Here is a 14673-nt window from a genome sequence, read left to right as displayed (position 1 = left end):
AACTGGAAAGCAGCACGACCTTTGTCAAATCTGCACGCCGTAAATGGAGCATAAGACTTTGTGTGTGTTTGTCTGACATGTAAACGTCGATCTGTTGTGGCGCCTTATTAGATCAAAGTTGACGACACCAGAGTTGCTATCAGTTTACACAGGAAGGCAAAGTGGATTGACTGCATGTTTGTCAGCTTTGTTTCATGTCCATCAGCCGCAACAAGGTGTGTACTCTGCAGCCTCAAAAATAGAAACGGTAATGGTCGGAAAGATGGAGGCAAAGCAATACTCCACTGTTTAAACTGTGGATGATAATGTGCCGCAATCACGGCTCCATAACAGGATGTACTGTACATGCGAGAGAGGAAACTTGATTTAGATAGAAGTGTGCTGTAACTACATAAAGAATGCATTAAAGTAGATAGACTGCCATAACAGCTCCTTTCTTCCACACTAATCTTCATTATGCTGGAAAAAAAAAGCGGGAGAATCAAACTGTCAAGAGTCCCCGATGGAGCCAGCCTTCTTCAAAACAAACCACACCTCAGCAACGAGCAAACAAACATGCCAAAAAAAAAACTTCAAGCTTCATCCTCATGTCCATCAATAATGGAAGAGGCTATAAAAAGCTATACCGTAAAGTCGAGGGAGTGTAAACCACATCCCGGAGTGTTGCCGTGCACTTGCTAACAGGAAAACAGCCGCCAGCCAGGCACTTCATCTGGCTCCGTCTGTTATGGTAACCTCATCTGTGCTCCAAAACAGCTCTGCTCTATCAGCCAGAGCAGTCAGAGTGGGCGGTTGAACACCGAGCTCTGCCCAAACGCGTGTGATCGGCCCAAATACAGACACAGCACAGGAAACCTGCTCTGTCTAGGAAAAGACGGGCCTCTGCTCTCCCACCAACAGATGAAGGACGGGAAGTCATGGGCACTTCCTGCTCAGGCAGGATGGAGCTACTTTGGAGAGTAAAAGCTGCTGCTTGGATGGATGGTCCCATTTTCAAGCTGTGAACTCATTCTCTTGACTTCAGTGTGTTCTGTTAAAACTGGAAAGTAGAAACAACAAAAATCCTTTCCGTGCTCCAATTAAAGTGGATGAACCACATGTTGACAGCTGTTTACAGTTTTGCACTGACAACAAGGCTTCATTACACTTCAGGGCGGGACAATACACGACAACATTTCCCAATAGATTATTCTGAAGAAAACACCATCGTGCGAGTACAAATACTGTTGTATAAGGCATACATAAGACTAAACCCCTGCACACCACTGCATATCATGTTTATATTCCATTTAGGTTCATCAATGAATTCATATATACTTGCAGTGATACTATGATTTAATCTTTATAGAATGAGGTTGTATGTAAAGCCGTCATGCTTCCATCTTGTGTACACACCGTGACTATCGCACCCTAAAAGCCACCGTGCTTTTATATGAAGTGCTTCACAAGGTCGTGTTTAATACTCTGCCCTCACAATGTGGATCATTTCAGTCTGGACTCTTTGTTTAGAGTGTGTATGATGTCACTTTCCACTTCAGTTGATTTCCACAGTCCAAACACTTTGGTATAGGTTTCATCGGTGCGTCTAAAAAAATATATCTTTATCAGTGTGTACATGTATTATTGTCTGTCTTTCTGTGTTTGCCCTGTTATGGAGATGCAACCTGTCCAGCCTGGGATTGCCTCGGGTTCCTCACATTCCGAGGCTGGAATGCCAAATAGACGATAGCTGGATGGAAGTAATTCTATATAGTTTGCTATTTAATTTTATTCATTTTTTTGTTTAAAAATAATTATTAAAAATGGTCAAATCAATTATAGTTGAAGTTCAATGTCCACTAACATACATGCACTGAAACTAAAAACGTAACCATAAGGAAAGAGGTGCAATTAAGCTTTAAAAAAATGAAAAACTTCTGGCAGAAACAAAGACTTTTTTTCCCCTCTTATGCCGATGGCCTAAAGAGTAAGTTACTTCTCAATGAATGAGGTGATGTCTGCAGACAGAAACTCCCATAACTTCATACATTATCACAAAAGGTGACAATGAATGGATTACCAAGTACACTGATTATTAGAGTGTTAAACGTTATTCTATTTCCCACATTTCCACAAGATACCATTAAACAATAAATACTGTGACCGCGTTGCGTGAAACTTTTCTGGCTCGAAGCTCAGCTTTAACACTTGTTTTGACATGCGGTTAAAGCGCACTCTCCGCTCAGATCCATGACGTTTAATCAGTTTTCACTTGTGCTGGAACAAAATCTGTCTGTCTGGCTCCTGGATCATTTGAGTTGGCTTTGCCGCTGGAGCATTTATGGGGCCTAACTGGGGTCACTCCAGGCTGGATGAAGGGAAACCTTTTCAATATCTGACCGAGTGCTTCATATTATCCCAAAACGCATGTGCTCAGCTGACAAATTCTCAAGCTTCCCACTACTAAATGCAAAAAGCCCAGACTGGCAAATCTGTTTTAGATTATTACTGGAAGTGCCAGGAGGCATACCCAAACCCGAGCAGACACGTTTTATAACGAGTCTGGTGAGTGTGTTTTATTTCTCACTTTCCTTGAAGCTTTTGTTCCAAAACTATGATGCACAGCTTATAGAGATTAGTTTTTTCTCCGGTGACTACACAGAAAATGTAATTTGCTGTATTTACAGGATTATTGTGCATTATGTGCATGGTTAACCGTAAGACAAGCGAGCATTGTTTTACCATTTTCCAAGACAATTATTCATCCATCAATGCACTTTATACACAGTCTTATTCATTCATAGCTGCGGGGGTCTGGAGCAAAGGCAGGGGGGACACCTGGAACAGGCCATCGGATAACCATGCAGGCACGCAAGCTCTCAGAAGTTAGAAAATATGAAAGTGACTTTTTAGATGACAGAATTGTTCAAATGTTTTTCAATCATGGTGCAGATTATTCAACTAATCATTTTACAAGTTTTCGATAAACTTAATGAAGCTTGCATACATTTTATGAATAACTTTTCCAAACACATAAACTGCAAATTAACTCTCGTAAAAACTAAGTTAGAGCCAGTATGCAGTAGTTAGTTTAATTAAAATAACATAAATAAGAGTAATAAATGTAATCAGCAGCTCAAACTGCCTCCTACAAACACACAGTTGATTCAATACGTCACTAACTTTTAGAAAAATGAACATTATAACAATGAGGAGGGCAGATTTACTGCTATGTGAGCCTAACCAGTCTTAGCAAAGTGTGTGATTGTTTGTCTCCATGAGAGATGTAAAAAAAAGTAATTTCAGGATGAATTTGTATTATTTTGTACCAGTGTAATGGTGTGCTACACTCCCTCAGCGAAGAAATTTAAATCACCAAGGAATTCCTGGTTTTAAAAAAACAAGACACTGCGATAAATCACAGAGCTGTTTGGTTTATACTTTCTAAGCATAAACCAAGGTGTTACAAAGTTTGATTATAGACTGTGAAGTTTAGCACAAAACGGACTCATAGCTTTTGGACTTGTCAAACCCCGAGCAGAGGACAGAGCCTCTTAATGGGTGCACCGGTCAGCAAAGGAGGCTCATGCATTATTGACCCATCTGCTCTCCCATATCTAACCCCCCCCTGGGTTTTGGCTTGCAGAGCACAGTACTGTTTAGAAACACACTTTTACTCGGATACTAACAGGCTTTACAGTGACAGTAAGGCCAGGGAATACACGAGGAGGTCAAGCTGCTTAGACCTCACACAACATTGGCCTGTAATCTTCTGACCGGCTCAGTCCTGTGGTCGACGTGACAGCCAGCATCTGCTGCATGACACGGCACAGTGAGCCACTCCATTTCTCTGAATGTGGGCAAACTTGAAGAAAATGATTCAGAAGATTATCTGGCTGTATCCTTGCGGTCACTTGTCCAATCACGGCTGTACAAGGTGAATCCACCAAGCATGTATTTGGCAAAAGACATGACTGATAAGTCCTGCAGCACTGCATGACAGAACATGAGTTCATCCTGGCAAAACCAGAATTCGGCCTAGAAAAAAAACAAACAAAGAAAAAAACTGACAGGCTTCGAGTGTTTAAAAGGCAGAGTACACACCCATCTGGTTTATTTCTGGGATTTCCACATCTGAGAAAATGCAGATGAAAACAGATACAGAGGTGTGCCGCTGTGGGAATTCGGTGACATCTCACCAGATCAGTGTTGTATATTTCTCATACAAAGCAGAAGGAAGGGTCATGGTCTGTGTTGTTGTTTTTAGTTGATGCAAAACTGCATCAATGCATGACTGCAGCTGGGAGTCACGACCTTTAAGGATTAACTTGAGCAAACAGTGCAAAACCGTTTTCTGTGTGTGTGATGAAGGATGATGAGCCACACATCCGTTTTGGTGTAATTGGACACACTTTTAGTTTCTTGTATTGGTTCTTTTAATAAAAATCACAATAATCCTATACACAATATACTTCTTCTGCCAGAATGACAAAATCTGCAATGAATGCCTCACAACATGCCTGTGTATCCTCTGGTGATAGTCATCTGTGCTGTTGATGATCTACATCAGAGCACAAATGCGAGAGCATCTCTTTCCCCTCTGATTGCAGGGAGAGTGAGCTGTGGATGTACTGGTCATGTTCAGCTAATAGCATCACTCCACTATAATGACGCCCATCTGGTGTGCCTCTCCCTGAGGTCAGGCACATTGCGGGAACACGGAGCATCGGAGTATATCACTATTAGGTGGCAGGGCAGTTTGGACTATTGATTACAATTACACAACAGCCGCCTCATACACTGTATACACTAACTAAATGTGAACATTGATTTGTTATATACCCATCAGCTGATACATCCATGATCTTACAAGTGTTTAGCACTGCACAACAAATACTAATTCTACATTATGCCAAATGTCAAGACTTGTCCTCACCGTCTCTTCATCGGGTGCTACAATGAAAACATTGTTCCAGGACATGGTTACATGATCATATTCCGAAGAAATAAATCACACCATATCCAGTTTTCATCAGAGGTTGCTTAGTCCTTTTAATGGCCCTTTAAATTACATGTAGACTGAATTGTCTTAAAAGAAATGTCAAGACTCCAAGTCAGTGAACATAAACAGTTGGGTTTGGCATTAAGAAGACATGCTCTGTTTTAGCATTTTTAGTTTAAGAATTGACCTAAATATAATAATGTTACCAAATTTCTGAAAAAGATGTGTTGGCATTTACCATTCATCCAGATAATATTTGGTGAAAGGATCCCTCTATACAGGACTAACTCAATTTGATAAACATTTAGTATGTAACAGGTATATATACCTCAGCTGGTGGAAATGTGTCCAAGACACTGTGCCTGGTGTTGCTCTCAATGGTGTGTGAACACATTGCATGGCAGCATTACAGCTGTTGTGTGAGCATGAGTGTGAACGTGTGAACAAATGAATGAATGTGGCTGATCATGGGAAGTGTGTGGCCACTGCTGAGGCAGAAAAATGTGCTACATGTACAATAAGTAAAAGGTGCATCGATTGATGCTTTTCACATTCTGGAAACTATTGAATGCCACTGTCCTCTGATATAATGTTGTATTTACCAAAAGATTTACCAACATTTGATTTTCTAGACAATTCCTGCATCTAGTAAATGTTTTTATTATACGAGAAAAAGTAGTCATAATTTTCACAAATGGCAATGGAGAAGTTACCAAATATACAGTATATGCAATAAAAGGTTAAGCTATATTGGACTTTTGTCAAGAACATTAGAAAGCATAGGTGTAAACCTGGTGACAGTTTTTGTTAGATTCTGTATAACTTACTGTGTGTTGAGGCACAGTACAGCCCTGTAGTCTATCAGGTAGTCAGGACTTTGTCCTTAACTGAGGCCGCCCTCATGATCAGTCAGCATCAGGGTCTCCCCCTTTGTGGACATCTTGATCCAATACTGACTCACTTCTATAGATGTACACAACTATGCGACCTGGCAGTAGTTGTCGATATCGGTTTATGTTGATAAAGAGTGGAAAAACTTTAATGACACAATATTTCTTGGCTTCCTCCAGGACGCGGTGATTACCCATCGGCAGTGGGATTCAAACCAGCGATGAGCAAACTGTGAAATTAATCAAAAGTTTTAAAACTCCCCCTCGAAAAAAAAAGAAGAAAAAAAAGCAAACTGTTGTTTTGTTGTCTCCAATAGCAACACCAGGAAAGCTGACGGCAGCATCGTGGCGGCGATGGCGCTCTAAAGTATTAAACAGAGGGATGGCGTGGACGAGGCTCTGGACTATTACAAGTCTCTCTGCTTGGAACTCCAACAATAAACAATAAGACTCGCAGCAGTGTGTGTGTGTGTGTGTGTGTGTGTGTGTGTGTGTGTGTGTGTGTGTGTGTGTGTGTGTGTGTGTGTGTCTGTCTTCACAAAATGTACAAATTGTTGGGAGAAGAGAGCTGCACAGCACTCTTGACTCAGCTGAGAAACAGCTGCACGAACAGTGGATGTATAAGTGGTACAATTACAACTTAAATGAATTAAAGTAAATCTTCCCAGCTGTTTGAAAATACTTTTTAAAAGTACAACTACATTTGTATTCAAAGTGCGAAAAAAAAAAAAAAACCTATGGAACAATAGCCACAATCTCTCCTTTATGTTGGTGAAAAAGATGCCTCTATTCCTGCAGTGGTATTTACATGTTTCATGGAGGAATAATTAGGAGCTGCGTGGACAGCGGTCTTGTGTGCAGTCACATTCTTGACCCACTGAGAAGCTTCAGCAAACACATGAACTCAGTGATAAAGACATACATTCACATATGCAGCGATGAGGCCTGACGGGTGGCCAACAGTTAAATATTTATCCAGCGTTAGAAGCTTCAAGCATGTTTATCTGACTTTAATTCAGAACTTTGAGGAGATAATATAATTGAAGGGCTTTCACGCATACTTCCCACCCTACAAGCAACAGCTCATGTGAAAGTGTTTGTCAACAGAGGAAGTCCTGGATCCCTGCTCAGACTGCTGCAAAATAAAGTCCCATGCTTGAGTTTTTAACAAGTTACTTCACTCCTTCGCCATGCTGATTTCCCAACGTGCATACTTGTATCCATTTCTGCTCTCCTCCCTCGGCCCTGGCCGTGCACCAGAGTGAGAATGAATAAATAATACGAAGGTGTGGTTGGATCTCTGGGATCCTGACTCAGGATTTCATTTCCCTGACAGAGAGCTCAGACGGTGTCCGTTTCTGTTGCCTAGCAACTTTTTCCAGGAAAGCTGGGACAATGAGACGGAGCATTAAACACCCGAAACACTCGGACACAACAAAAGGGTCGACTCCTTTTTCCTCCCGGAGCCCTGAGGAAAACTGACACTGAGGAGGCGCACCACTTTCCAGATGTTGCAAACCGGAGTCACATTATGTCACTGTCACTGTGCACTTTGTAGCAGGAAACTAAAGCCTCGTCCTTTCTCCCGTCAGGAGATACTATGTCATCTCAGTGAAATGTGACGCCCACATTATTAGACAACACACAACTTTACTCAAGCACTGATTCTGGAGGAAACACAGCACAATTACATCATAACGCATGACACAAACATCACGGCACCTTCTCAAAAAAATCAATCTAAACTCTTTTGTGTAAATGCAACACACCCTCAATCATTCAAAAAGCTCCTTCTACTCAACTCTCATGCTACATTTCATGGATGCTCATTGCAATTCTGACCCTAAATTTCAATACTATGGTATTTCCACAAGTCTAAAGTCAGCTAGGTGTAACCAAAAGCACCCGACAATGTCAAAGTGCTTTAAATGCTCTGTATAATCTACAGTGCATGAGTTTTTAGAAAATGTTGTCATATCCTAAAGTAATGGCCAAAAACAAAAACATAAAATATGGAAGCAGATATATAACATTTGATATTTAAGAATACAATTCTCTTGTAATGACAGATCAGTTTAACAGTTCAAGTCACTCTGGACATAGACTGTTAAAGTATGAGAGCATACCAACATGATCTGGATGAAGGATGAAACTATGGCGGTGCACATGCATCATCAAGAGAAGATCTGGGGGGGGGGCTTCATCTCGGTCAAAAAACACCACTTAAGGTATCATCTGTCTGCCACAGATAGTCCCTAAATCATGCTCACTACCACTTTCAGTTCAGGGTCACGCACTCATAACAGGATCTGTAGTATTTCACCCTGAAAGAGTGGCTTGCCCCCGCCCAGCTGACCCAAAGTCAGCTGTTTAGTGGCAAAAGAGTGCGTAAAAAAGCAGCTGGATCCCTGCGCCAAGGAGAGACCATGACACGAACCACGGAGGTGCAGAAGAGGGAGAGAAGGAGGAGAGGGGAGTAAGGTGTGTACTTACAATCAGTACGGAGGTCCTCACCACTTCTGAGACACTTTGCCTGAGTTCAGCCGCGGTGCCAGGTTTACCCAAACCGCGCGTAAATTTCCTGGTCTCCGGGTGCGCTGGGGTGCTCATCATTGCGCCTCACTTCCCATCGACTGCCGTCCAGCCCGCACAGTACAACAACAAACTTTTAGAGGACATTCATCATCGGCTCATCCGCGACTCCGATCCCCGCTACAAGCGCGCACCACGAGTTTGGAGGAGATGGCTCATGTTGCGCTGCGGCTGCTGATTCACTCTCACTCCTCGATCCAGTGATTCACTTTTACAATCCAGCGTGTTGTTGTAGCGTTGTTATTCTGCCATCCGAGAGCGCTATCTTCTCCCATCCGAGGTATTGTTTTTACAATAAAGTGTCCTCTTGAGTACAGTTTCATTGGCCGTCCAGAGCCAGACAAGAGGTGTATAATCTGTTTTCTTCGGCGCGCACTCCGCCCCTTACCGGCCTGAAGGCCTGCCCACTCCTGGCTCACTGCTGGGACTAGACTTTGGACTGCGAGCTGTTTCACTATGAATGACCGAGTCAGTCACAACAGTGTGGAAGAAGCACGATGAGGTCTTTGTTCTGTTAGAATGCACAATGAACAAATCATTTAAATGTATGATCTGGAATGTATTTTTTTAGGGAATAAACACAGAACGTCCTCTAATATATCAAGTAATTCAGCAGTGGCAGCATGACAAGATATCTGATCAGTCTAATGCATACAATACTCAGCAACCATGCGATTTTGGCAAGAGAAGGAAAGATATTTAACTTTATGAAAGAAAAAGACACTTTTAAGTCAAATGAACGCTTTGCACTCTGTCTTTATACAGCAAGCAGATTCCTGGTTCAAGTCTTGGTTTGGATTCATCCATTGGTTTCCTCCCACTCTCCAAATACATGCATATGAGGCTAATACGTGATTGTAATATTGCCCATAGTTGTGAATATGAGTGTGTGTCCAGTATTGTACTGGTGAACTGGCTGTGCTACACTTTCACCCATAGCCAGCTGGGATCGGCTCCAGCACTCTGCAGATGGCTGAATGAGTGCTGGGATGTTCCTCCAAATGAGATTCATTAAAAATTATGCATAAATGTTGATTTAGAGGGGTTTTCTCTCGAGATCACTTGGCATCATTAAGCTCACCGTCCAGCATCGGTAATTGCTATTAGGACACTTAAACATAACATTACATAAATTCTTTTTTGTTATCTGCAGTAACATTTCTCCAAACAAATCTGTTAAATGAGCTACCGGGGCAGTGGTGGCCAAAATGTTAGAGAAGTGTTCAAATCCCACAAGCGACAGGTGGGTTCCCAGAGCAAGGCACTTGACCCCCAACACACGCTGGGCATTGTGTAGTAGCTGCCCACTGCTTCCTAGGGATGGGTAAATACAGAGACCACATTTTTCTGTACATCTGTTGCATATGTGATCAATGAAGAATTGTTCTTGCTTTTTACATAAAATCAGCTTGAATCTTTATAGAAATCTATAATTTGCCAAGGAGACAATGTTCCCACTTTGAATAGGGTATTGTTGAGTTTGCATGTTGTACCTGTGCGAGGATGGACAATCTGCTTTTCATGCATATGAGGCTGATGGATGACTCAAATTGCCTTAAAGTGTGAATGTGAGTGTATGTGACAGTCTGTGTCTCTCTGTCCTGTGGCGGACTGGTGACCTGTCCACTGTGTACCCTGCCTCCATCCAGAGTCAGCTGGGATTGATTCCAGTGCCCTGCAACGCATAGTTATGTAACGTAGTATACAAGGACTGGTGGAGGATACTGCTAATATGACAGAGTAGAAGCATGAGGTGAGAACATAGACCAGAATGTAGAACATAATGTTATTGTCCATTCAGGCGCAGTGGTGCGATACCTTGGTGTTAAAGATTCTCTAAAGGAGGCAAAACAGAACAGTGTTCATGTTATCACGAGTGTGAAACAGGACTGCTGTGTTATCATTTTTCAAATTAAAGGTGCAACACAAAACAACTTCTCTCGATGTTGACACAAAAAGATGAATACCTGTTCTGAATACAAATCAATTATTTGTCTTTGATTTGTATTCAGAACAGGCATTCATCTTTTTCTGTTTGAAATGAACAAGAAGTGCAAAAGTTACAAAATATGACATTCAGCATAAAGGGTTAATGTAAATATATACATTTTTCCTCAAAGTTCAAATGACTTTCTACAAAAACACTAAGAAATAGGTAGTCAGGACTTGGTGATATAAAGAAGAGTCGCTCTGCTGGCAGAACTACCAGCTTTCTTGATCAATGATGCCATCTGTAGGCCACAACCATAAACACACTGCATAACAGCTCCACGTGCGCTAAAGTTCACTCTTTCCTCTCCAGCTTTAAAGAAAACAAGTCACAATACTTTCAGCTTAAGTTTTTATTGCTTTCATTTCCAAATAGCTCTCGTTTTTTTTTTTCTTCAATGGAAAAATCACAGCAATTCCAATCAGAACTGAGGTTTTCCATCTCATACGCGTCACTGAAAAACCCTGTCAAATGCATATTTCCATTCATGCAGACCCATGAGGGGATCTGTGTACGGGAGGCAGCCTAGTTCTGTGAGGGCGACGGCGTTTGGAACTGAAAGTTTCTATTTTGTTTCACACTTAACTTTTAAAGCTTTCAATTACACTTAACTTCATAATACAGTGATTATGAACATGTTGGGCTTTGTCTCATATCCATTAATTAAAGATTAAAAAAAAAAAAAAAAAAAAAAAACAGCTCTCCGAGAGCATTCAAACAACAAAGATCAACAGATAGAATATTTACTTTACTTGAAATGGCATTAGTGGTGATGGCAGCTACCCCTGGCCATGCTATGATCAGTCCTAGGGTTATGTGGTCTATTAATACCAGAAAATAATTTCATATTTCCAGCTCCTGCCTTTCTAACACTCAGTGCTGGGATCGGTGTGTACAGAGCACTGACCATTAAAGGGTGGCCTGTTTTCATGGTATACAGAGGACAATTCCAGTCCTCATTGTAACAAAATAGCATCAAAAAGTCCAGAACGCTGTTAAAAGCCGGTTTGGCACTGAAGACTCAGGACCTTCTCAAAGCAGCCGTGTTCAGTAAAATGAACAAATAGACAAATGTTTATGACAATGTAGTGATAGTTTACCAATCTAAGAAAGAATACTGAATATCTATATCAACATAGTCCTGCTGTAAAAACAACCAATGGCAAAATGTAAAACCAGAAAGATAGGAAGTGGTTCAGACCGTTAGAAAACAGTATAAAATGACATCCTTAAAAAGAGGTTTCAGAGTTAAGAGTAAAAATGCCAAAAATGCAGTCTCTGATGCAGTCTAAACCAGCGGACATGTCACCATTAAAGCATTAAAAAGCACCAAATGTGCATGGACACATGTACCAATGTCCCAGATATGCGTAGAAAAGAAAAGCAAAGAGTCCCGGAGGGCAGGACGGGCGGATGCCACCCGACGAAGACGGCGTGCGGAGGCGAGGTGAGCCGACTCAGTGAGGGTGTGGCTCCTTGCTGTTCAGGGCTCGAGCGCGACTGGAGGGGATCGTAGCGCTGCGGATGACCTCCATCCACCTGCAGGACAAAAAGACGCTTTCTATCAGTCCCCCAATGTCTGAGAGGCAGAAAAACTGGAAACAACTTCTGGGACTATGAGGTGAACAGCGACACTGCATACCTCTCGAAGGTATATTCGCTCTCTGATCGGAAATAGTAGACGTGGGACTTGAAATGCAGCTTGAAGACGTAGTCCTTGTGGATGTTTTCAGAGTCGGAGGGGATGGTGACAGAGTAGCCGAGCAGTGGAAGGCTGGCCAGAGGATAATCATCCTGGGGAAGAAACACAAAAAAACTTTTTCCAGCATAATCTATTGAAATATTGACATTTCGTTTCCCTCCATGAAACTGAAGACAACACCGAGTTTGAGAGGGACCGGTAAAGTGTGACTGTTTTGTTTCATGGAGCAAAAGATCAATCTCCGAGACGCTAATGACCATGTATTCATCCAAATCCAGGTCACACAAAGAACCACACACACCTGATTCTTTTCCCAGATTTCAACCCAAACAGAAAAACTATCTGCTTAACATTTAGTACGCACAAACTGAAAAATCGTCTTTGCTTTGACTATTCTCATCACATTCAAAGATTTTTGATAAATAACTCACAATATCCGCAGTCCAATAACAGCTAGCAAGTGTGTCCTGAGGCATGCAGTGAGATTCAACAAAAAAAGGAAAAAGGTGCCTGGGAAAGTGTGTTCACCTCTAAAGTGACACACAGTTTGGATATTCTGCACTGAGATGTGATGCCTTCAGGCTCAGACGAGGGAAAACAGAGTGAGGGAAGCGCTGCGTTGGAGGACACAGGTGTGTTTGTTCCTCACCTGGTGGGACTTGTAGAAAAACAGGCTGAAGTTGGTGAAGACCACCCAGAGCTTCTGCCAGCCGTTGCTGTTTTTGAATTTCCTCAACAAGTTTCCCGACAGCTGATTCTGCAAAGATCAAGAAATCAGTGAGCTCGATTCTGAAACTCCCCAAAGTTACTCGTCACACTTTTAAGATCTCCTGAACAACACTGAAAACAATCAACGTTTAAACTTTTGACCTTTTAAATGTGCTGCAAATTTACAGGTGTGGTGCATTATATCTTTGTAATGGTACTTTATAGTTTACATATAATGGTTTTTACACCAAGTCAATATGTTTCTATGATCTTTTTTTCTGAAGCAAAATGCCATTAACAAGTCTGTTCTGTTGATATCAAGATGTCTGATCGTGACATCATGCATGTGTGAAAAAGAGTCATCAGTCCAAATATGGAACAATATTATGTTACAATATTTATCTTAAGGCTTCAACAGTCTGAATTAGATTGATGTTGGAAGTTTTTATATGATCAGTCTAATTACAAACTTCAGCTGTAGATTTGACTTGATTTTCAGTTGGAAAACAATTCAATATATTTCTGTTAAGGTTCAGCTGCATTTCCATTTCTGTTCTGTTTGTGGGTTAGGGTTATTTGTGGTGCAGTTTGAAATGAAGCCACACATGGGGCCTCTCCTGTCTGCCTGGCTACTTTACCTCCAGACTCCTGCAGGATTCACTAAAGGAGAGGCTCTGAACACGGTACCAGCAGATAACAGACAGAGGCACTGGTCCCTGGCCACTCGGGGGCCCCACCAGGGGGGCCTTATTCTCACTGACTGGGCTAGGCTCCTCTACCACGGAGGAATTCACAGACGTATGGGGAGAAGAGATAGAGAGAGACAGAGAGAAAGAGAGAGAGAAAAAACAGACAGGGAGGGAAGGAGGGACAGAAACACAGAGACTGAGTACGTGAAACACCAGCATGCAGTGGCAGGGGTTAAAACACGAAGGCCGACGGTGTGTCCAGGCAAGGCTGTGAAGAGGACGTGGTTACAACTACAGAGGAAGAGCAGAACTAGATCAGGACTCGGCCGGGTTGTAGGGACGCTACAACGGGATCCGTTCTGTTAGTGTGAGATGAGGACGATTAGCACATCTATGTACTGCTCTCACTCTATACAGAGACAATCAGAGACTGTAAGTGCCAGGTGGGGAGGGGGGGGGGAGAGAAAAGGGGACAGAACCACATAGAAAAGCCACAGTTTTGACTCTAGATCAGGACGTCACGCAGGCTACCGTCAGCCAAATAGGAGTGAAAGGTGGGAACGGTAACCTCAGTGAGACTGCAAATAGAGTGAAGCAACATAAGTAGCGGACAGAGGCTACAGGTTGTAACTTCACTTCAGTTTTAATACACAGAACTCGTCTAACTTGGTTTGAAGGTACACTGTAGAGAGTATGTGTACAAGTAGCAGCACCATAAAGCTGAATTATCACCAACAGTGCTTCATGTTGTTTGCTCCCTGCAGTCATGTTTACTTTCCCTATCGCAGTTTTCACAGGGTTTGATGTTTTCGGCAAATAAAGCTGTAAAATTCAATTGGATGCTCCCTGTTCAGCACGAACCATGAGACCAGGAATTAATCTCTGAAAAACTGGGACTGCTGTGGAAGCCAGGGCACGAGCTCACTTCAGTTCTGCTCAATATAAATACCTAGACCTCTTAATAGAAGGCACTTTGTGTCTGTTACACAGCTTTAACTAAATGAGTGCAAGAGATGTTCACATCCCCATAAAAGCTCTTCTTTGAGCATTAATCCTTTTCTTAACTTTCAAGCCCAAAAAGCTGCAGAGCACAGATTGTTAGCTATGCCAGCCAGGGCGCC

The 14673-nt window shown here is 42.1% G+C and overlaps 2 protein-coding genes across 7 annotated transcripts in view; both read right to left on the bottom strand.

Moving 5' to 3' along the window:
• LOC308118805 (dedicator of cytokinesis protein 9) overlaps positions 1-8572 on the bottom strand; it is a gene marked incomplete at its 5' end in the record, with an annotated part of 76970 nt that extends 68398 nt beyond the window's left edge. For all 5 annotated transcript variants that reach the window (XM_080478392.1, XM_080478397.1, XM_080478393.1 and 2 more), the window contains one exon: positions 8365-8572. In XM_080478392.1, the coding sequence (XP_080334518.1) occupies positions 8365-8484 (120 nt within the window). The remainder of the gene's footprint in view (positions 1-8364) is intronic.
• A 2216-nt stretch (positions 8573-10788) lies between these two features.
• Positions 10789-14673, bottom strand: part of LOC308118515 (FERM, ARHGEF and pleckstrin domain-containing protein 1) — a gene marked incomplete at its 5' end in the record, with an annotated part of 51116 nt that continues 47231 nt past the window's right edge. For both annotated transcript variants that reach the window (XM_080477962.1, XM_080477963.1), the window contains 3 exons: positions 10789-11992; positions 12096-12247; positions 12805-12912. In XM_080477962.1, coding sequence (XP_080334088.1) covers positions 11911-11992; positions 12096-12247; positions 12805-12912 — 342 coding nt within the window. In that variant the 3' untranslated portion in view covers positions 10789-11910. The remainder of the gene's footprint in view (positions 11993-12095; positions 12248-12804; positions 12913-14673) is intronic.

This window comes from Lipophrys pholis (assembly GCF_963383615.2).
Source record: "Lipophrys pholis genome assembly, chromosome: 13".
Taxonomy (NCBI): domain Eukaryota; kingdom Metazoa; phylum Chordata; class Actinopteri; order Blenniiformes; family Blenniidae; genus Lipophrys; species Lipophrys pholis.
This window is presented reverse-complemented; position numbering and strand designations above follow the sequence as displayed.